The sequence below is a fragment of the Lepidochelys olivacea genome (assembly GCF_965140295.1).
Source record: "Lepidochelys olivacea isolate rLepOli2 genome assembly, chromosome: 1".
In the NCBI taxonomy this organism is placed as follows: Eukaryota; Metazoa; Chordata; order Testudines; family Cheloniidae; genus Lepidochelys; species Lepidochelys olivacea.
This window is the reverse complement of record NC_140411.1, coordinates 325180098-325204350: the sequence shown is the minus strand read 5'-3', so window position 1 is coordinate 325204350 and position 24253 is coordinate 325180098. Positions and strand designations below refer to the sequence as shown.

The 24253-nt window shown below is 40.6% G+C and overlaps 1 protein-coding gene across 1 annotated transcript in view; it reads left to right on the top strand.

Annotated features, from left to right (window-relative positions):
- The window catches only part of SLC2A13 (solute carrier family 2 member 13), a 326327-nt gene that overhangs the window by 252673 nt on the left and 49401 nt on the right, over positions 1-24253 (top strand). Inside the window, exon 7 of the mRNA XM_084616563.1 lies at positions 4087-4212. Coding sequence (XP_084472689.1) covers positions 4087-4212 — 126 coding nt within the window. The remainder of the gene's footprint in view (positions 1-4086; positions 4213-24253) is intronic.

Sequence of the window (24253 nt, the reverse complement as noted above, 5' to 3'; positions counted from 1 at the left end):
GAATGCTTGATAGAGATCTTGTAGGTGTTTGTCTCTTTCTGAGGGGTTGGAGCAAATGTGGTTGTACGTAGAGCTTGGCTGTAGACGATGGACCGTGTGATGTGGTCTGGGTGAAAGCTGGAGGCATGTAGGTAGGAATAGCGGTCAGTAGGTTTCCGGTATAGGGTTGTGTTTATGTGACCGTTTTTTATTAGCACCATAGTGTCCAGGAAGTGGATCTCTTGTGTGGACTGGTCCAGGCTGAGGTTGATGGTGGGATGGAAATTGTTGAAATCATGGTGGAATTCCTCAAGGGCTTCTTTTCCATGGGTCCAGATGATGAAGATGTCATCAATATAGCGCAAGTAGAGTAGGGGCGTTAGGGGACAAGAGCTGAGGAAGCGTTGTTCTAAGTCAGCCATAAAAATGTTGGCATACTGTGGGGCCATGCGGGTACCCATAGCAGTGCCGCTGATTTGAAGGTATACATTGTCCCCAAATGTAAAATAGTTATGGGTGAGGACAAAGTCACAAAGTTCAGCCACCAGGTTTGCCATGACATTATCAGGGATACTGTTCCTGATGGCTTGTAGTCCATCTTTGTGTGGAATGTTGGTGTAGAGGGCTTCTACATCCATAGTGGCCGGGATGGTGTTTTCAGGAAGATCACTGATGGATTGTAGTTTCCTCAGGAAGTCAGCGGTGTCTCGAAGATAGCTGAGAGTGCTGGTAGCGTAGGGCCTGAGGAAGGAGTCTACATAGCCAGACAATCCTGCTGTCAGGGTGCCAATGCCTGAGATGATGGGGCGCCCAGGATTTCCAGGTTTATGGATCTTGGGTAGCAGATAGAATACCCCAGGTCGGGATTCGAGGGGTGTGTCTGTGCGGATTTGATCTTGTGCTTTTTCAGGGAGTTTCTTGAGCAAATGCTGTAGTTTCTTTTGGTAACCTTCAGTGGGATCAGGGTAATGGCTTGTAGAAAGTGGTGTTGGAGAGCTGCCTTGCAGCCTCTTGTTCATATTCCGACCTATTCATGATGATGACAGCACCTCCTTTGTCAGCCTTTTTGATTATGATGTCAGAGTTGTTTTTGAGGCTGTGGATGGCATTGTGTTCTGCACAGCTGAGGTTATGGGGCAAGTGATGCTGCTTTTCCACAATTTCAGCCCGTGCACGTCGGCGGAAGCACTCTATGTAGAAGTCCAGTCTGTTGTTTTGACCTTCAGGAGGAGTCCACCTAGAATCACAGCCCCCCAACCTGAAGTAAATACTCACCAGCAACCACACAACAGAACCACTAACCAAGGAACCTATCCTTGCAACAAAGCCTGTTGCCAACTGTGTCCACATATCTATTCAGGGGACACCATCATAGGGCCTAATCACATCAGCCACACTGTCAGAGGCTCGTTCACCTGCACATCTACCAATGTGATATATGCCATCATCTGCCAGCAATGCCCCTCTGCCATGTACATTGGTCAAACTGGACAGTCTCTACGTAAAAGAATAAATGGACACAAATCAGACATCAAGAATTAATAATATAACATTATTATATATTATTAATTATTATTATAATTATTAATATATTATAACATTATACATGTTATAATATAACATTATAACGTTCAAAAACCAGTCGGAGAACACTTTGATCTCTTTGGTCACTCGATTACAGACCTAAAAGTGGCAATTCTTCAACAAAAAAAACTTCAAAAACAGACTCCAAGGAGAGACTGCTGAATTGGAATTAATTTGCAAACTGGCTACAATTAACTTAGGCTTGAATAGAGACTGGGAGTGAATGTGTCATTACACAAAGTAAAACTGAACAATTTATTTGAGTATGAGCTTTCGTGAGCTACAGCTCACTTCATCGGATGCATACCGTGGTAACTGCAGCAGACTTTATATATACACAGAGAATATGAAACAATACCTCCTCCCACCCCACTGTCCTGCTGGTAATAGCTTATCTAAAGTGATCATCAGGTTGGGCCATTTCCAGCACAAATCCAGGTTTTCTCACCCTCCACCCCCCCACACAAATTCACTCTCCTGCTGGTGATAGCCCATCCAAAGTGACAACTCTTTACACAATGTGCATGATAATCAAGTTGGGCCATTTCCTGCACAAATCCAGGTTTTCTCACATCCCTCCCACCCCCATACACACACAAACTCACTCTCCTGCTGGTAATAGCTCATCCAAACTGACCACTCTCCAAGTTGTTTGTTAGCTCATCTTAAGTGATCTCTCTCCTTACAGTGTGTATGGTAACACCCATTGTTTCATGTTCTGTGTGTATATAAATCTCCTCACTGTATTTTCCACTGCATGCATCCAATGAAGTGAGCTGTAGCTCACAAAAGCTTATGCTCAAATAAATTGGTTAGTCTTTAAGGTGCCACAAGTCCTCCTTTTCTTTTTATCCTGAAAGCACGTCTCCTAAGAAAAAGTAGTTCCTTTTTGGTAGACTTGATTCAAACAGCACAGCTATCTTTTATTTATTTTGTTCATGCTTCTTTTTTTTTTTAAAGAAAATTTATTATTATTACTATTATTTACTGCTGGTGTTTATTTCATTGTTCAGCTTATTTTTCCTTTTCACTATTGGTTTTAATACCGTACATGATATATTCATCTAATTATATGCGAGTAAACTTTAAAGATCAAATCATGAATATGAAACATTTGAAGCAGTGAGATTTTTTATTTCGATGTTATATTATTAATTCAATAGCTGCATTATATACATTTCCAAGTTCCCAAAGGCAGGATAAAATTTGGGTTTTCAACTTCCAGAAGCCAAATCAGAATAAAAAAATATTAATTTAAAAATAATAACTTTTTAGAAATGAAAGAAAAATTCAGCATGCTTCTTTGATTCTCTCTCATGGCCACTGCTCTTCTCTTTCTGTTGAGAGAGATAGTGGAGGGGGGTGGTGGGGAGGACAGGCTACACTATCTCTTTGGTACTTACTCTAATAATAGGGAATATGTATCTGTGTACCTCACAATTTTTAACATGTTATAGTCTCACAACACCCCAGGGAGGTAGGGGAGTTGTTCAAGGAATTGAACCTGATCCTCTAAGGCAGGGGTTCTCAACCTTTTTCTTTTTGAGACTCCTCTCCCTCCCTCCCCCCCCCAACATGCTATAAAAACTCCGTGGCTCACCTGTGCCACAGTAACTGGTTTTCTGAATATAAAAGCCCGGGCTGGCATAATTGCCTGGAGCCTTATGCCACAGGGGCCCCCACAAAGCTACATTGCTCAGTCTTTGGCTTCAGTCCCATGTGGTAGGGCTCACAGCCCTGGGCTACAGCGAGTTTAATGCTGGCCCTGTTTGGTATCCCCCTCCCCCTGAAACCTGCTCGCAGCCTCCCCGGGGCCCTGGCTGAGTACCACTGTTCTAAGGCCTAAACTAGAACCCTTATCACTGGACCACCCTTCTTCTTCCCTGTCTTTTATGTTGTAGAAGAGAGGCTATGAAACAAATAGCTATACAGCTACTCTTTTCTTTCTGCAAGATTATTTTCTCATATAGTGGTTTAAAAGGTTTCAACATATATGGGCATTGTAACTGTAATTGTCACATTATACTGTGTGTTAGCCTTCGTTTTAACCATTTGGTATGTAAGATTAATGTACAAATATGACACAGTTATTTATAAATGTAGATTTTAATTAAATTTAGCTTCTGGTTAAGTTCCTCTTTAAAAAAATCATTTGATTCATTTACTCACCTCTGTATAAAGATTATATGAGATTTGCTTTTTCTTCATCTAGGGTCTTCACCATCCTCATACACTTAAAGGTACTTTCTCTGTTTCTCGACCAAAAATGTTCCACGTATTTTCCTAGAACCTGAGTATTTGATCAGCTGCAATTTAGTATGCATTATTTTACTATTCACAGCAGCACTGATAGGGGATGCAGAACTGCCCATTCACTAGAATGTGGCACGGAGGAAGAAAAGACAAACAACTTCATGCTTTTAAATCAGCATGTTCAGTACAAACTCGTAGGTAAGTGTTTCACTTCACAGGTATAGGTAAAGAAAATATTGTTTAGCATGTCTGTTTGTTTCTCTCTTTCAGTTATTGTAATGGATGCATGCTAGATCCAGATTGTGGTCTCTGCTATAAACTGAACAAGTCAAATGTTGTTGACTCCTCATGTGTTCCAGTTAAGAAAGAATCTACAATGGCAGCAGCATGGGGCAGGTACGTCACTTTGAGAGTTTATATTCCTTAATTCATAACTGGCCTCAATCAAAATTTATTTTCAGACTGCTGTGAGCATTTATGCTTTCATTGAAAATGGTATTCTTAAACATCTTTCCAGAAAATTGATCTTTTGACTGGTATTTTTGACATTATTATTTCATTATAGTGTATAGTATACATTTCCAGTGTGAAAAAGGTCCCATGTAGACTTCATTTTTCAAGGAAAATAGAAGCTGTCTAGGAGTTGAAGTACTTGTGATGGTTGACTTAAAAGGTCACATCAGATTTTTCGGAACACTAATTGCAAAGAACGATGAAAAATTAGTACTCGTGCTATGACGGAATGATAGCTTTGAAAGACATTAATTATGCAGACTTCTGTGCTGCACAGATGAAGTGATTAAAAAGGCAAGATATAGTGGGTATGTTTGTGTATTGACACAGCTGTACACACATATGTTTAAGTGCTGCAACACGAATAGAGTGGCAAACCTCTAGGACCAACTCTAAGGACACTTTTCATTTTCCTGCTGTTTTGGATTTTTTCTTCTGAGACAATTTCCCCTCCCCCGCACGCCCTCCAGTTACATTTGAAGCTGTGAAGTTTCATTTTCTTTTAAACCTTACCTTTGTTCAAACATTTTAAAATTAAGACAAAGCTTATAGGCCTAGTCAGTCAGCTGAACAAGTCTAAAATGTCCGCTGCATGGTATGTGTGCAAGAATTTGTGGTTTCCCACATTTTTAAAGTGGCAACACTGTATACCTTGTGCTTGTGTGTGAATATATATGTGTACACACAGAGAGGTTCCCACTAAAATGTCAGCAGTTACTATGCCCTTGTGCATGAGACAGCAAAGCATTTACCTACCCTTAGAAAGATTTTGTATAGTTTTAACTTTTATCAGGCAATCACTGTAAGACCAATAACCTGTGATAATGTAGTGTAAAGTCTTTATCAACATGAGTTTGGGATGGTGTGAGGCCACAAGGAAATTATATAGGTCATCCACGACTGCTGATAAAACCTTTCTACTTCATCTCACTACCATGTATTTTGTTTATGCCACATGTTCCATAAAAGTGTTTTTAGAAAAGTTTTTTAAGTTTTTATTGGAGCTATTTTTTGTCTTTCTCCAACTTCAAAGTCAGGAGCCTTAGCTATGATGAGTCACAACTGCCTAGGGCTCAGAGGAAATGAAAATATCAAACTAACTAAGTAAATAATATGTGTAAAGTGTCTCTAAAAAGGACCTCATCTTTCTTCAATATACATTAAAATGTTATGTCCAATCTCTTGGGCTGTTCCAGGCATAGAGGTGAGTGATGTGATTCCATTAGATCGAGGGATATTATATTTATTCACTTATGAAAAAGCATCACTGCTGCTTTGCTGCATCACCATATTGTGGCTTGATTTTAAAAGTGGTTGGATAATTTTGTGACCAATAAAATATGTAGTTAAAAAAAAAACCTAAAATAAAGGCTATAAAATCTCATGTGTAAGGGACCAGGGTGTAGGCAGTCCCGGCTGGTGTTCACCAGTCAAGGATGGCCACGAGGCAGTAGCCAGTGAGCAGGGATTGGAATAATCATTAGAACTGGGACTGATAAACAAAAGGGTCAGAGTCAGCCTGGGGTTGGAAACCAGAGATCAGAAAGCGAGGTGTAGTCTGGATTCGCAGCAGTCCAGAAGCCTGCGTGGTTGTCCAAGACAACTTCCTGAAGCAACCTCCAGGGTTAAATAATGCTCATAAACCAAACAGAGGGCCACTGGGTGTTGTCAGTATTGATCATTAGGTGGTACTTCCTGTGGCGCCTAATCTCGAGAGTGTTCCTTGGATAGGGCTCTGTACAGCCTTCCCGTGGTGATGTGGGAATGTCAACTATCCCAGGCTCAACAGACCTCGGTTCTAGTTCTACAGAGCCGTACATCATGCTCTTGAGCATATAGTGAATATCTCCCCTGTAGCTCGCACCATCTTGATTTTCAGAGGAGCTCCCATATTCTTTATTTGTCATAATAGATCTTTCTTCATATTCAGAATCAACATTTGTTTCATGTACTCTACCATTTTAAGAAAGAAAAGGAGTACTTGTGGCACCTTAGAGACTAACCAATTTATTTGACCATAAGCTTTTGTGAGCTACAGCTCACTTCATCGGATGCATACTGTGGAAAATTCTGCAGTTTCCACAGTATGCATCCGATGAAGTGAGCTGTAGCTCACGAAAGCTTATGGTCAAATAAATTGGTTAGTCTCTAAGGTGCCACAAGTCCTCCTTTTCTTTCTGCAAAATACAGACTAACACGGCTGTTACTCTGAAATCTACCATTTTAAGTACCATCTCTGTAGCTAGGGAAGATGTAATAGTATACAGTAAGACTTAAATGGAGTCATAAACTTGTTACGCTGAAAATCCTTCCTAAGAGGAGGAAAACCTACTACAATACTCACTGTAAGGGTGTGGGGAATAGAATCCAGATCTGCAGAGCTAGAATAGTTGATACTCACAGTGCCACCTGCAGGCCATGCAGAGCAACAGCCAGGGAGCTTTGTGGAAAACAGACACTCCCAAAGAACCCAGAGTGACAGTACCTTGCAGCCCTCTGATTGGCCAGCACCCTATTTAGTCCTGGAGGGTGCCCCAGGAAGTTGTGTGGGCAACAACAGAGACTTCAGGCCTGCTGCAACTCCAGACCTCACCTCATCTCCTGATTTCTGATCTCCAGTTCCAGCCTGACCCTGACTCTTGCCTCGTGACTCTATCTTGGTACTGTCTCTGACTCCAGCCTGACTCTGAGCCTGCCTCCCGATTCCAGTCTGGTACTTCGGCAGGTCTCCAATCCCAGACTGACTTTTATCCTGACTCTTGCTTAATGAACCCAGCTCTGGTGATTCCTCTGACCCCTGCTCACCAACTATTGTCCCTGATGTGTGAACCCCAGCCCAGCTGTGACCAGACCACCTAGGCTCTCGTCTCTTATAGTTTGCCTAGACCCACTTCCAACCTCCTCCGCAGGAGCCCATTAACAGGGCTGGAAGGGGTGGATCTACCATCACCCATTGGATCCCATGGTGTACCAGACCTGCAGGAGCGGGTCATGCAACTCCAAAGCAAGAACCATCTGCTGCAGTTCCAAGTGGCACAGCTCTTAGAGGAAAATCAGATACTCCTTGAGCAGTTAGCATGGTCCCAGGAAGAGAATTCTGTGCTCCAGGCTCAGGTTGGGCCACTGCCCTCTGTACAGGGCCCTGCAGTACCACTACCCAACGATTTGAGAGGAACTGCCAGAAGTTCAAGGGGCTCCTGAACCAATGCCGTCTCCTTTTCCTGCTTCGCCTTCTAATGTATCCCACCTACCAGGCCCACGTGGGACTAGCGATCAGTTTGCAGGCAGAGGAAGCACTGGATTGGACCTCCCTCCTGCTGGAGCAGGACAGCCTGGTGTTAATGGACTGGTATGCCTTCCTGTGAGTATCTTCAGTGACCTTTGACCACCTGCATTGCACTTGCTCAGCTGAAGCCGCAACTACGAGGCCCCAGCAAGGATAGGAGCCAGCTGCCTCATACGCTGCCCACTTCCAGAGCCGTCCCTTGGGTAGGGCGAATTGGGACGACTTCTGTGGGCCCCGCACTTTGGGGAGCCCCACAGGCCAGTGCAATTGGCCAGCATGGTCGGTCCTGGAAGACATAGGTGCAAGAACTAGGAGTGCAGGGAGTGCTGCTGCCCCGCCCGCCTGGGCTCCCGGCTGCCGCCCCACGCGACTGGGGTCCCAGCTGCTGCCCTGCGCGACCGAGGCTCTGCCACCCGCGTTTCGGTGCAATGAGTCATCCACCCGGCTGGAGCCATGAGCCGCTGTGGCGCTATGGTCAACAATAGCCCTGCGGTAGGCACCGCCAACTGCCAGCAGCAGCAGGCAGCCCAGCACCAGGCCAGATCTGTCCCGCCAGCCTGGCCACAGATGCAGAGTGGGGCCCCTAAGCCAGCGGGTACTGATTTGTCCCAAGCCCTGCAACCCACCGAATGATGGTCCTGCCCAGTTCCATCAACTTGTGGCTGACGTTGAATGGAATAAGGCAGCCCAACTGCATCATTTTCAGTGTGGACTTAGTGAAGAAGTAAAGGATGGGCTAGCCTATGTTGAGACCCTGACCCGCTTGGGTGCTTTCATTAACCTCTCTCTCTGCACTGACAACTAGCTGCAGGAGCAAAAGGAGAGGACGGGCATCCTGCCACTGCTTCACCCCACACCCTAGACCAAAAGCCTGAGCGCCCAATCATGAAATAATGTGGGTTGATCTGGCCACTGATGCTTGAGCCTGGAAGAAAAGAAACGGCAACAGCACAATAACTTACACTTTTACTGTGGAGCACCAGCACGTGCCATGGCCTCTTGCCCATTGCAGACCTTGACCCCTAAGGAATCAGGAAACAAGCAAGCCCAAATCATACTGGGTTTGGGGGTGCGGCCTGGGCACTACTGGAGCATTGTGCTCTGGAACTATCCCCAAGACCTGCAGAGAAACGCAATCCAGGATATGCAGGTCCTCCCCATACTTCCAAGTATGAATAAAGTTACATACCATGGATGATGCCAAATGGATTCCCCCTCAGTGGGCCTTGGTTGCTTCCAGGGCTACCGATGACTTCTTTAGAGGCTAAAGCCACTTGAGCACTACAAATCCCCCTCCATTAAAAGCATACATCCGTTCTTTTAGAAACAACTGATGTGTCCCTCCTGTCCTTGGGGCCAGTAATGCAGGAAACAGTACGTCTAGAGGCTGTAATCCAGGGCCATCAGGAAGTACAACAGTTCAATGTGATCCATTCACCACACTTCCCCCTACTTCTCTGTATCACTTGGCTGGAGCAACGTGGCCCTTGTATCTCCTTGCAAGAAAAGAGGATCAGCTTCCCATCTGAATGCTGCCGAAACGTCTGTTTATGCGCAACTGGCCCCAGTCCTCTGCTCCAGGCTCCTGTAGCTGATTGGAAGTGACAGCATGTGTGGGGGAACTCCAGATGGCAGTTAGCCAGAAGGAGTCACTCCTAAGCCTGAGTCCCTATCTTTTGAAAAGTATTGGGATTATGTGGAAGTTTTAAAAAGAAGATTGCAGCCATGCTACCTCCACACTTCCCCATAGATGGGCGAAGGTCCCTTATGGGTTTATGTGATGTCCAATCCAGAACTGGCAACCCTTCATGTGTGCATCCAGGAAAACCTGGCCAACGGCTTCATCCAGTGCTCCACCTCTCCAGTAGGGGCTCTTATCCTTTTTTTTAAGAAACAAGGACAGAATGCTACACCTTTGTTTAGACGGCCCTAAACCAGGAGACCGTCCAAAACCGTTATCCCCCTGCCCTTAATCTTGGAGTTCCTAGATTGTGAGTATTGTAATAAAAACAAACCCTGCATTATTCTTCAGTAATGGCCCCTAAACATTATAAAATTACTGGAACTTGTAATGTTGTGGACTACTTCTGTAGAATACTGTAGTTATTTTTTAAATGTTTCCTCTGCTCCTATTTTGTAGCAATAACACTGCATGTGTGTTTACAGTGAATGACAATTATTCACAAGTACAGTATGTTCCAAATCAAGAATATCCGTATGGTGGAGGAAAAGAAGATAGAGATTTCAGTCCCTTGAGACTGCCAGCAAGGCTGTTTATATTGCAGAGGTTGCCATGGAAACCTGAGAAGAAAATTAGAGTATCAAAATGTTTTTACAGGAAAAATATGAGACATTGATTCTCTCAAATGTAGGGATGCCCGTGGCAGACAATGGTACCAGGGGATGAAAAGAACCCACAAAAATAAATCGAACCCAAACGTATGCCACAAGAAATGTGCAGCAAGCATAACTGTCTGGTTGACAGCAAGGAATTGGGAGGGGGGTGAGTTTCCATAGAGAAAAGGCTAGAAGAGATGTTGCATGTTTGATCTGTTACATAAACATGACTCATATGTCAGGTATATTTGAGGGTGAAACATTGAGGGACAGCTCATCTAACTCATTAGCATAGACACGGCAGGCCTTGGCATTTTTGTATGGGCCTGAAAAACAATTTTTGTATGCACCACCAACCTTCCTGACTCCTGTGTACAGTGATCACACCACTGTTCCCAAGGCCAGCCCAAATATTTTGAGGTTGGTTAGCAAGATTGTTCTGTACTGATTCATTTTATGTAAAAGGAAGGAAGAGGAATGGGAATCTTCAGATCACTACCAGCCACATTTTGTGAGAGAAGTGAGGGCCCAGCATGTGGAGTTGATTATTTTCAAACCTGTGCTTAATCCACTAGACGACGCTGCCTCTCTTGAACTGCTCCTTCACTTCCTAATAGAGGAACCATGGGCAGTCTATCACTGCAAACAAATCTGGGGTCTTCTCAGAAACTATGTGACTTCTGTTTGTGCATTTCATGGACACTCCTGCCCCAAGGCCAATCCATAGGGCAACAGGAAGAGACTTTTAATTGTCAAAATATGTAAGATTTTATCTCTACAAGGAAAAAAGCTCGAGGGGCAAAAATAATGAGACCTGTAGTTACTCTTGACACATCTGTATCCTCAATACAGTGGGACTGTGCACATGAGCCCACAAGATTGGCTCTGGGCACAGCCTGTGGATAGAAACAGATCAGCACCCATGGCTCTGACTTTATGTGCTAGGTAGTACATTGGCACTGAGGGAGGGAGACATTAGCAAGAGCTATGTGCATTTTACTTTTGTAGTCAGTTGGCTACAAGGATGATGTTGGCACACCTCCAGGAATGCAAGTTCGCTATTCTGATTTTTTTTTAAAGTATCCTGGTTCATCGAAAGTAAATTGGACAATTAGAGACCAGATTTTGAGAGACCAGAAATCCTAAATAGATTCCTGCTATTGAGACATTTTATAAGTTTGTTTAATTTCAAAGAGATATAGGTATTACTGATCATCTTGGTTACCTGCCTGTGGGTGAAACTTTAGACAAAATACTTTAAAGGCTTTGTAAAGACTCTGGAAAGTTATACATTTATCCCATCTTTTCTATTAGACCAATACATATCAGTTAAGATTATTGAAAAGCAATTTAAATACTCTTTTATTTTGTGGCGATAGTAGATTTTCCTGGAGGGTTCAGCAGGTGGAGATCTATTAGCAAAGGGTCCTTTAGCTGTTTTTAAATGACCCTCCTGTATTTTTTTCATGTCCAGTACAGTGAGAAACTCATTACTACTCAGTTTTCCAAGCCATTGACCAATTTGTATAGTAGCTTCTGAAATATGACAGGTATACTATGAATCACTTTTTAAAAGACATTTTATTTATGATTAAAAATGTGTGTGTGTATTTGTATATTTAAAACCTGTGAGTCTCTCTGTTTCTTCATAGGAGATGCATAAATCCCCCTTGTACATCAATCTGAGATCAGTAAATACTCTGAGAATGAAGTTGTCGTCAATTCAAATGAAGTTGCTTGTTTCGCATTACAGGGAGTATCAGTAAAAATATTATTAGTGAAACTGCAATCTTCAGAACCTTTCTATAAAGACTTCCATTTACAAGTTATTTTAGTAAAAACTGAAGTACTGGGGAATCAGTTTCTCTTGTGGAGACCTCAGGTTAATAGATTATAGGCATGAATATAATTGCTACTGTATTTTTAAAATGGTAGCACAACAGAGTGAATAATTAATTGAAAAGGCTAGCTAGATCTGCCATACTGCCAACACACAAAAGGAATACATTAACTAATCAAGTACCCCCAGAGGGATTTCTTTCTGGGTAGTGTATGTGACCCTAATCTAATTATTCAGTCCACTAAAATATCCACAGCCTTTATAGGCTGCAGAAAACAGTATTTTGTTACTTTTCTTTTTCACTGGATCATTTTCAGAAATAAGAATAAAATATTTTCTGAATTAAGTAAATAGAGACTTGGGGAGAATACAGCGATTCTAACTGCAGATTTGCCAAAAGTTGAAAACTGCAGATCTTTGTGCAGTTGGAATCACCATTATTGGTGCAGTCCCAGAATAACAACATGGCTATATTGTCCCATTTGAGTAAATACATTGTGCAGAATAGTAATGTATAAAATACAAGAAAATATGAAAATAGAAATGAAAAAAAATGGTTTTTTTACTGTTATAGGTTCTTCAGATTTCACTATGAAGCCTAAAATCTGATGAACTATCCTTTTCTGATGATGGAGTGTGGGGTCACTTTCATTTTTCCTATGCTGATCCTGACAACTTCCATTCTTAAGAGGTAGCAGATATTTACAAATTGTGGATGTATACTTCAATATCATTTCCACTAACTATTAACAGAGAGAGCCAGCAGAACAGCAGGACAAAGCAATGTGTATATTAGGTCCACAATCACAAATAAATCTGCTGCTCTTGTCGCATTTATGGTCAGGTGGCCAGCAAAGTAGATGGTATTTTCATAGGGCTGTTAAGCAATTAACAAAATTAATAGTGTAATTAAAAAAATTAATTGTAATTAATCATGCTGTTAAACAATAATAGAATACCATTTATTTAAATATTTTTGGATGTTTTCAACATTTTCAAATATATTGATTTCAATTACAACACAGAATACAAAGTTTACAGTGCTCACTTTATATTTATTTTTATTACAAATATTTGGACTGTAAAAAACAAAAGAAACAGTATTTTTCAATTCACCTAATACAAGAACTGTAGTGCAATAACTTTGTCATGAAAGTTGAACTTACAAATGTAGAATTATGTACAAAAAATAACTGCACTCAAAAATAAAACAATGTAAAACTTTAGAGCCTACAAGTCCACTCAGTCCTACTTCTTGTTCAGCCAATAGCTCTGACAAACAAGGTTGGTTACAATCACAGGAGATAATGCTGCTTGCTTCTTGTTTACAGTGTCACCTGAAAGTGAGAACAGGTGTTTGCACGGCACTGTTGTAGTCGGTGTTGCAAGATATTTACATGCCAGATGCACTAAAGATTCATATGTCTCTTAATGCTTCAACCACCATTCCAGAGGATGTGTCCATGCTGATGATGGGTTCTGCTCCATAACGATCCAAAGAACTGCGGACCAATGCATGTTCGTTTTCATCAAATGCATCAGATGCCACCAGCAGAAGGTTGATTTTCTTTTTGGTGTTTTGGGTTCTATAGTTTCAACATCAGAGTGTTGCTCTTTTAGGACTTCTGAAAGCATGCTCTACACCTCATCCCTCTCAGATTTTGGAAGGCACTTCAGATTCTTAAATCTTGGGTTGAGTGCTGTAGCTATTTTTAGAAATTTCACATTGGTATCTTCTTTGCATTTTGCCAGATTTACAATGAAAGTGTTTTTAAAATGAACAATATGTGCTGCATCATCATCAGAGATGCTATAACATGAAATATATGGCAGAATGCATGTAAAACGGAGCAGGAGACATACAAATCTCCCCCAAAGAGTTCAGTCACAAATTTAATTAACACATTATTTTTTTTAACGAGTGTCATCAGCATGTCCTCTGGAACGATGGCCGAAACATGGAGAGGCATATGAATCTTTAGCACAGCTTTCTTCACGTAAATACCTTGCGACATCAGCTACTACAGTACCATGCGAACACCTGTTCTCACTTTCAGGTGACATTGTAATTAAGAAGTGGGCAACATTATCTCCTGTAAATGTAAACAAACTTGTTTTTCATAGCGATTGGCTGAACAAGAAGTAGGAAGGAGTGGACTTGTCGGCTCTAAAGTTTTACATTGTTTTGTTTTTGAGTGCAGTTATATAACAAAAAACCCTACATTTGTAAATTGCACTTTCATGATAAAGAGATTGCACTACAGTACTTGTATGAGGTGAGCTGAAAAATACTATTTCTTTTGTTTAGCATTTTTACAGTGCAAGTATTTGTAATAAAAAATAATATAAAGTGATCACTGTAGACTTTGTAGTCTATGTTGTAATTGAAATAGATATATTTGAAAATGTAGAAGAACAACCGCAAATATTTAATAAATTTCAATTGGTATTCTATTGTTGAACAGTGCAATTGATCGTGATTAATATTTTAATCACGAGTAACATTTTTGAGTTAATGGCGTGAGCTAACTGCGATTAATCGACAGCCCTGTGTTTTAACCATCCTGACCTGTCAGTCCTGAGGGTAACTTTTTTTTTTTAATTTACTTTAAGGGTAGATTACCTGTTGGGCCTGTCAACCTTGACAGTATCCCTTTAAATGGTTTTTAAAATAAAACATCAAGTTTTCATATATGTACATAAAGAATTCAGATTAAGGCAGGGTTTTTGTCATAACTGTCATAGAAGACAGAGATTTCTTGATTTTTAAAAAATTGGGGGGTGAGGGGCAGAAGAAATAAATAAATCCAGGCTTAGAACTGAGGTGGGGGGTGGGAGCGTTGAGGGGCAGGGTGCTGTTGTTGTTTTGTTTTATGTTATCCTAAAATGGCTGCTGAAATAAAAGCAATTAAGAGATCACAAAGCACAGTCTGGTGTGCAGTTATCAGGAGACCTGAGTTCTCAGCTCAGCCACAGACTTCTTATGTGACTCTGAGCAAGTCACTAAGCTACTCTGTGCCTCAGATCCTCATTTATAAAATAGGGATGTTTCTTTGCCTTGGGGGCGTGCAGTGAAGATAAAATCAATTAATGGTTGTGAGGTGTTGAGATACTATGGTGATGGAAGATAAGTACCCAGACAGATGGAAGGATAACGAACCAAAACCACCACCATCTCTGTTAAATATTTCTCTCAAAGAAAAAAAATCTGTAAGTGACCCAGAAAGTGATGCACTGCTTTGGCGAGTGCTCAAAATAGCCTCACTAACTACGTATCATGAAGCCATATGCAGAAATGTTGTTTGGTTAAGAGACTTTTGCTTTATCTAGGAATTTATGATTTCACTCTTAACAATATATGGTCAGCGTAGAAGAAGTGTTTGGTGCTAGAACTGCTGAACTATTCTACTGAACCTTAAACAAGGGGCACTGCTGTTGTGTTGCACAACCAGACAGGTGAATGTTTTAATAACCATTCGGTTATTGTATTTTCCCCTCTCTATATATCTGGGGATACATAGTATCTGTGAGGGAGTCTTATTAATTTGTTCTATATTCTTTACACATATGAAATTGAAAAAAGAAAACTAGGAGAAAATCTGTGTGACTTTGGATGATGACTTAATTATATTCCTATATCTTTTGCTTTTTTCATCATGTTCGTCCCATGATTTTCCGTAAAAGTTATCATTATAAAATTGCAATCCTACTTATAATTCACATGGGTTCTAATAGTAAATGCCCTTTCTGATAAAATGACAGAGCAAATTACTCCATAAAACCTACATAATTTTTTATCAGGTACATGTATTACCCTTAGGTTGCACTAAAACACACTTTGGTTTAGTCGTCTAATTTTTTTAATTGAATTTACTTTTTATTTTAGGGTCTAGAACATCTTTTTTTCATTCTTCCCACTGTTAACTTGTGTATTTCTTAAGTGCATAGTTGAATAATGTCAATTCGCAATATAGGAGGAAACAAAGGAAATAAATTTCAAAGTATAGAATATCTTATGCTGTTCTTCCAGAAGGATCTTTGTTAGCAAATAATTTTATTAACTTTTCGTTAGAGCCTTATGTTCAACGCAAGGTTTTAATAAAGTATAAGAGTACAATACCTGAAAACAAGCTAGTATTTTCTCACATCTGTATATGTTAGAAAGAGGATATTTAATTTTCTAATCCATTGATACTCAGCTACAGAAGACTGATGTTCTCTAAGGGAAGGAAAAGCAATGCTATCTTTCTTTAGTGTGTGGGGAAACATTTGTATCTTGTTGTCCATGTTTGGTTTATTCTTAATTTGTTTTGTCTTATTTTCAGAAAATCTAAGGGGACTTCATTTTTTGTCTTCTTCTCAGATGCCTGAAGCCACTTAATAATTATCAGACAAATATAGTGTGTGTGTATATGTACAGCATGTATGAAGTCAAGAGGCATAATCTTTCTGTGTGCGGTATTGCATTTTATTCTCTGCTGTATAGAAGGGAGGGCCTTTTATGAATATGCATGTTGTTTCCCCTTGTTTCATTAAACCCCTCAGCAGCAAGTCACTAGCTTTTCTCAACGATCTTCTATAAATGCTTCATGTCCTGCTAGGCTCCAGGTTCATTCCAAGCAAGACACTGTGTTCCATGCGAAATAAACAGCTGTAGCAAGTAAGTTATGAAGGGTATAAGGCTGCAACAGAAATAATAATACAGTGCTGGAAGCTGTCATGGCCACTCCAGAAGAGACAGTGTGAAGCTTGAATAGCATGAAATGGCATCCATTAGTTATAGGGTCCAATCCACAGCCATTTGAAATCAGTGGGCTTCAGATCAGTCCCTTGATGTATTTCTACACATTTTAGAATCAGGAAAATGGTGAGGCATTTTATTCTCTTTGTTAAAGCCTCAACATGAATGTTTGAGAAGATATCAGCTTCCAAATGGTCAGGATGGTGGCAATAGAAATTTAAATTAAAAATTAAATATGGAGACTGTATATATATATGTTCTATAGATGTAGATCATTCCCCATCCTAGAACTCCCCAGATTGTACACATGTCTCAGGCAATAGGAATATTCTTTGTTTGGGGATGGGCCAGATTCTGCGCTATGTTCTAATAGCGAATAATGTCCTTTTTGTAAGTTTCCTGAACCATTACGTAGAATTCTATAACTGGGATATGATTCTCTATTAAGCTTCGTAGGATGATTCCTCTATGAAAGGAGGTAATTTTTAAATAAATTCTATTGGACTTTTCCATAGAGAGAAACTGGAACAAAATCTGGTTTCAGATTAATTGGCCATGACACCAGGATGTTCCCAGTAAACAGGGAAATCTGTTCACCATCTAGAAGGTCAAAGGAAAGTTTTTATAATTTAACACATAGATGTGATTCTGAAATTCATTGATTTGTTGTTCCAGATCAAAATGAGTCAGTGGGTGGGATTTTCAAAGATGCCTAAGTGATTTAAGGGGCACTAATCCCATTGACTTTCATTGGGACTTGTAGTCCTTAGTCACTTAAGTGCTTTTTGACAATCCGACCCAATCACAATATAATAATGAGTTTCTGTTCCTGGGATAAAATCTTCTGTCCTTTCCCTCGTTTCATTCCTTTCTTAAATCTTTCCTTCCATCTTCCTCTTCACTTATCTTTTTATTCTTTTGAAATGCTAGTTAGTGTTGAACAATCATTTGAAAAAAGAACAAAGGAAGAAGGGAGGGGAGAGAGAAGAGACAGATTCGTGCTTTGCTGGCAGTTTTTCTTGTTAATTGTAAGAATAGCTTCAAATTCTATAACATTTCAAGTAGCTGTGGAATAGGAGAAAATAAGTGGTCCTCAGTATAAAGTATCCACAAATCATGCCTTATGTGAGTAAAACGTTGGGTTATAATAATTTATATGCCAAGATGTTTAAATCAGTACTCTGCACCAGTGCAAGGACAATGCTCTGTGTCTCGAATTTCAATTCATATCCTGCAGAAATACGGAGGGTTTCAGTTGTCCTCTGCTCCCTTATAGTGGAGTAGAAGGAAATTAATCTTGTCTCCCTTTTAAATCATTCTTGCCCTGCTTCTAAACTTATGTGGGGAATAACAAACAAAAAATAACTGTAGAAGTAAATTTAGTGTTGCCCAGATACACAAAGGAGCACAAAAAAATCCAAACTGCTTTTCCAGAGTACATAAGAGAACTCCCAATCCCACTCTCAATGTTATTAGGATACATGGGGGATCACACAAATTCTCATATCCCATCTCTGCCAAAATACATGGTGGAGAAAGCTGAAAAACAGCCCCTGTATAGATATAATGCACAGAGTAGTCTGCTGGTAATCAGCTCCCCTGCCTGCTGTTACCTTTCCACCAGACAGCAGCTTTGCCTCTCCTTCTTGCTGTCTTCCTGGGATAGCTCTCCCAACAGAGAGATGAAAGAGGAGTTCTCATTCTCATCATTGCTGGGAATGGGTCCGATGGAGTGAGAAGGAGCAGGTACCTTTGCAGAAGAGGAGCCCCTTTTGTTTTGGATCAGACCTGGACCCAAAACAGAAGGAGCTGATTTGGAGCTGGGGCTTTGTGGATGAACTGCTCTAAAGCTCAGCAATGAGGAGGGGAATAAGATCTGAGGCTTTGGTTCATGCTCATCTGTAACTTTAATCTCTCAATACAGATTTTTTTAAAATCTCCTATAATGAATTCTACTGGGAAAAGGCATCAAACAGTTTTTGTTCACATTCATTCAATACTGACTTTAATCATCAAATTTAACATTCAAATTTAAACATCCAGAGGATGTTGTGAAGCCCAAAAATATAACTGAGTTCAAAAAAGTATGAGATAAGTTCATGGAGGATAAGTCCATCAGTGGCTATTAGCCAAGATGGTCAGGGACACAACCCTATGCTCTGGATGTCTCGAAACCTCTGTCTGCCAGAAGCTGGGGCTGGCAGACTGGGATGGATCACTTGATAATTGCCCTGTTCTGTTCATTCCCTCTGAAGCATCTGGCACCGGGCACTGTCGGAAGACAGGATACTGAGGCAGCTGGACCATTGGTCAGACCCAATATAGCCATTCTTATGCTCGTGAACATATGACCACTCTATGACAAATTGACTGGGTAGTAGATCTTTTGCAGGGTTTCATACTGTGGAATTACTAAAGTAACCAAATCAAATCTTAAATTAAAATGTACTTTATTTTGAAAAAAAATGTGAAGGTTTGTGTTTTGTTAAGTGGCAAAGTCTATTCAGCAGAATAGAATCTTTCTCCTGATGGTTTCAGAGTGGTAGCCGTGTTAGTCTGTATCCGCAAAAAGAACAGGAGTACTTGTGACACCTTAGAGACTAACAAATTTATTAGAGCATAAGCTTTCGTGGGCTACAGCCCACTTCATCGGATGGACACTTGTAGTGTAAACAGCTTTCCTATCTCTTCATTCTTCTACACCTTCATTTGGTGATCATGGTGCTGACAATTATAAGGGTTCTGTCTAACTCTTGCTAAATGAGGCTATGTCTACACTAGGACTTATGTCAGCAAAACTTATGTCGTTTGGGGGGTGTGAATATTCCAAACACACACACCCCCAAAGCGACATAAATTATGCCAGCATAAGTGCTAGTGTGCACAGTGCTATGTCGTCAGGAGACATAGCTTCTGTCGCTCGTGAGGATGGTTTTTATGCCAACGGGAGCGCTCTCCCATCGCCATAGAACGTCTTCACCACATGTGCTGGAGCGGTGTATCTGTACCGGTACTGTTGTACCAATAAAATAAAAACCAGCAGGATCTTATTAAAGGGAAAAAGGCAAAATACCACATTTATTGTGAATACAGAAAGGATCATAGTAAGCAGTTAGTTATAGTTATAACATTCCATTCAATCTCAAATTTATTCTCACATTCATTCATTCATACAAACATACACACACACACACACACACACACAGGTTCTGCAAGGTTGTTATCATAGTTACCAGCCTTAGAGTTGCTCATGCCAAGTCACTGGCCAGGTGGCCTGGACATGAGGAGGGAGCAGGGCCTTGTCAGATGCTCATCTGATGCTCCTGGAAGTTGGTTTGCAGAATCAGACCCCAAAGTTCTCACTTTTTAGAGTCTATTTTTATAGGAATTTCTTCCTATGCCAGTCTATGGGAATTGCTTCATCATGCTGTTGCTGAATCAATCAGCAGATAGCACATTCCTGACGGCTCCAAGATGTTATCTTGTTCTTTGGTTCTCCCATTCTTGAGGCTGTTGGGTGGATTCCAGTCTGCCCTCCGGGTGGGGTCCTCTGGTTATTTCCACTTGACACCTTCTTCAGCCGATGGACACTGGATTCTTAGGCTGGCACCTCCCTGATCATTCAGTTATTATCCACACCAAGCATCCATCCACATACATCCTCTATCTCTATTTTAATCACAATGGTTAATACAACAAAAGGGTGGGGAGTCTCTGGGTGCTGTTTCTGTTGTTAGAGTATTGCTTTGAGTCTCTCTCTCTTGTGAATTGCTTTGAGAACAGACTCTGTCTTAGAATGTACTAAGACAGTTAGCAGCTTGCAAGTTTCACACATAGAGGGAGAGAAACAGTACCAAAAACCAAGAGACCTCTTAATTAGTAATACCCTGGAATTTAAACTCTGGGGAATCAAACTCATTTGTGATTTTAATACAGAACTTCTTTAATATGATCCAACATAATCCCCCTTTTGACACTAAGATTTATAATCGTCAGTGTCACTTTCTATGTAGCCTATTCAAGAGAAAGTACTGTGAGGCAATTTGAGTTTGTGATTCCAATTCATGCCACATACATGATCCTGGTGATGTATCTTTACTACAAGGTTCTGGGGCAACAGGCAAGGTGAGGCACACCCACTTTTGAGGAGTCCATTCGGTACAACCTCTAGTGTCCAATAGCTTCCCTCCCTCCCCAGCTCACTGGCTCAAGGTCCAGGGTAGCCAAAAGGATCCCATGTGTAATATGGGGAGTGGGTTAACCTTCAATACCTTTGCCTCCAGGGACTGTTGGTGTGCAATTTTGACAACAATTTCTCCCATTAACAAGTCTGGTTTACAATAGTGGAAACATATTGCATCCATTCATATTGATAAGTGTCAAACAATGATCTCTTTCTTTTTTAACAAATGCATCAAACCCTTAATATTTCCCAATAGGACCCAGAACATTTTGTGTTCCAAAGTAGCTAGTGCAAGTATCTGCATTTCAGTGCATCCCATAGCTATGGCTGTGTAGTTTCCTATTTCTAATATTTTTTTTTCTTATGGATAAGCCATGTGGTAGTATTAAGCCATTACTAAAGATTCCATTGGCCTTTTAGGTTACCCAGACCAATTTGGACCAAGTCTACATTGGCATGTACTTGTTTTTGTATCAGGCTGTCCTGTAGCTGGGACAGAAAGCTTAATTTATTTTTAAGTTCCTGCAGGTCTTCAGTATTTTTTTTTTAAACACACAACAGTGCGAGCAACAACACAAAACACAAGACAAAACATAGAACACAATTTCTATTGTGACAGTAGATTCATGGTATTGGGTTGCTTTTCAGCTGGCAGCTTTTCCTGATTTTCTGAAAGACAAAAAGAACATGTTTCTACCCCTTTTGGGGTGGCAGATTATTGCTTAAAATATTTCTTTTACAAATACCCTTGCTGATTGCAGGCAAAACAGAGAAATTGCCCCCATATTTTCCTGTTTTTGTTCTATAGGCAGGCCAGGTTTCAAAGGCTTTTATCTTTTAAGGGTTATGGGGAAATTAACCCACTGTTTAGTCATTAAATCCCTGAGTTTTCCTTCTTATACAGCAGACCAAGTTTATAATGTTTTTCCTGCTGTGTTAAGCTTTAAGTTGTATTTACAGGTAATAACTGAGAAGCATCATTACCATACGACCTTAAAGGATTTTTCCAAAAATCATACACACTATACGTTGTTACAGGGATACTTATTATCATTAAATGTATTAAAATTATCTTGTTATCCCATGCCTTTTATTTAGACAATTTGTTTGCTGACCAGGTATGTCCTTTATCTGCAGATCCTTTGTGCTGCTAGTTCTTTCCTTCCTTTATCATTTAGGTAATTTGCATTTTCACAGAAACTTCCTGCTTTTGGATTTAAAGCCATCAGCAGCTCAGAGACTCTATCTTAAAAGGGACACAATCAACTTTCACCAGAGTTTTGATTACTTTTAACTTCTGCTTCCAAAACACACAGCAATCTGAAAAAGAAAACCCAACCTATTGTGGCTCCCTTTGGAGCCCTAATAGCATTTAATTAAGTAGCATGGTATGTTTGCATTTCTTTTGCCCCTTCTACAATATACCCTGCACATGTTCTGGGGCAAATGCACATTCCTTCCATAGTTTAACTTCTATAACATTATCCAGATCCATTTTTACATAAGGTCACTATTTCTTTTTTTGCTTACAGAGTTTTCATGTACCTTTATCAAAGTGACAGTCTGATTACTCAGAGCCATTTTAAGACTCAGTGTTTCTAACATTGCTCCTTTTTGTTTTGTGCACCTCACCCCTGCTGTTGCTTCAGAGAGGCACTGTCTTTTTTAATTTTTTTTTTTTACTACAACTCTCATCTGCTATTTTGTTACAAAAACAAACAAAAAACAAACAAAAAGAATCCAAATTTTTTTTTATAGTCTCCTGATTTTGACTGCCCTGCTGCAGCCACAACTTAAAAACATTTTAAATTTTGTAAAGCACTGAGTTACCTTTTAAGGGTTAAATGCCAAATCCCAAAGCCAAACAACACTAATTACCTGTGTCTAGCAAAAAGGTCTGTCAGTTTTGCAACTTTGAATTATTAAATTTTGTAAAGCACTGAGTTACCTTTTAAGGGTTAAATGCCAAATCCCAAAGCCAAACAACACTAATTACCTGTGTCTAGCAAAAAGGTCTGTCAGTTTTGCAACTTTGAATTAAAGAGTCAAATGGATTTTTAGTGGCATTATTTAAAACAAAAACAAAACTAACTGGTCCTTAGAACTTTACATATTTACACACACACAGACAGATACATACACATTTTCTTTTCCTTAACATCCCTTCCACACTGCTCTGTTTTTTACATCTTACATTCCCTTTATACATTTGAGGCAGTTAAGTTCCAATAGAACCCTCTTATGTTCTTTTAGCAAATTTGACTAAATTGTCCAGTCAAATGATTTTAATCAGATACTTTATTTTTGCCTGGCTAATTTACAGACATTCCTTTGGAAAAGGGCCCATTTTTCTTTCAGAATGGCTGCAAAGAAACCAAGAATGCTCTAACACTTTTCCTTTTTAACATTTTCGGTTAAAAGTTGTTTGGGTGAAATACAAAGTTTAACTGCTTAATTCCCTCCAGCCTCTGCAGAGTTAACTTTTTTTTTTTTTTTTTTTACTCTCTTTTCTCTTTGTAATTATGCCTGGGGGTGCCGTACATAGGACCTTCTCCCCCTTTACCTGCCTCCCTCCAGCCTCTGCAGAGTTAACTTTTTCACTCTTTTTGTATTCCTGGAGTGCCTCTTTCACTATTTTCAGCTGGCTTTGGGTATTTGTAGCCAGCACCTTCCAATTGTCTGCTCCCTTTTCCATTTGTGCCTTTTCCTCTTTACATGAAGACAAGCGGAGGGAAGAATCCTTACATGCCTCCCACAACAACCAAATTGCTGCTGCATCTCTTTTGGCAGCACTAGAAGGTTTGTATATGAGGATATACTGAGCCAATCTATCCTCTAGGTCCGAAATAGTGCAGACATCAGCTAGGCCTTGTTTAGTCCAAGGACTGTGCCCAAATTTTTGAAGGATTTGTTTAAAAGGTGTAATTTCTTTAACAAAAGGTGAGGTTGGAGTTCCTTCTGACTCCATTCCTCCCTCTAGTACTGGCTTACCCTGTTTTCTTTTAAACATCTTAACATGGATATTTCAATCTCTTTGTCACTGCTGGTATTACTTAGCAAGTGACACAGCCTAGATTCTGAAATCATAGCTTAATCTATGCGTTTTTCCCCTGCTACCTTCCCGGAGGCCAGCAGGTCCCCTGCTACCTTCCCAGAGGCCAGCAGGTCCAGTTAACCTATTTCTCCCTGCTACCTTCTCGGAGGCCAGCAGGTCTGGTTAACCTGTTTCTCCCTGCTACCTTCTCGGAGGCCAGCAGGTCTGGTTAACCTGTTTCTCCCTGCTACCTTCTCGGAGGCCAGCAGGTCTGGTTAACCTGTTTCTCCCTGCTACCTTCTCGGAGGCCAGCAGGTCCGGTTAACCTGTTCTTCCCTGCTACCTTCTCGGAGGCCAGCAGGTCCCCTGCTACCTTCTCGGAGGCCAGCAGGTCTGGTTTAATCTGTTTTCCCTACTACCTTCTCGGAGGCCAGCAGGTCCCCTGCTACCTTCTCGGAGGCCAGCAGGTCCCCTGCTACCTTCTCGGAGGCCAGCAGGTCTGG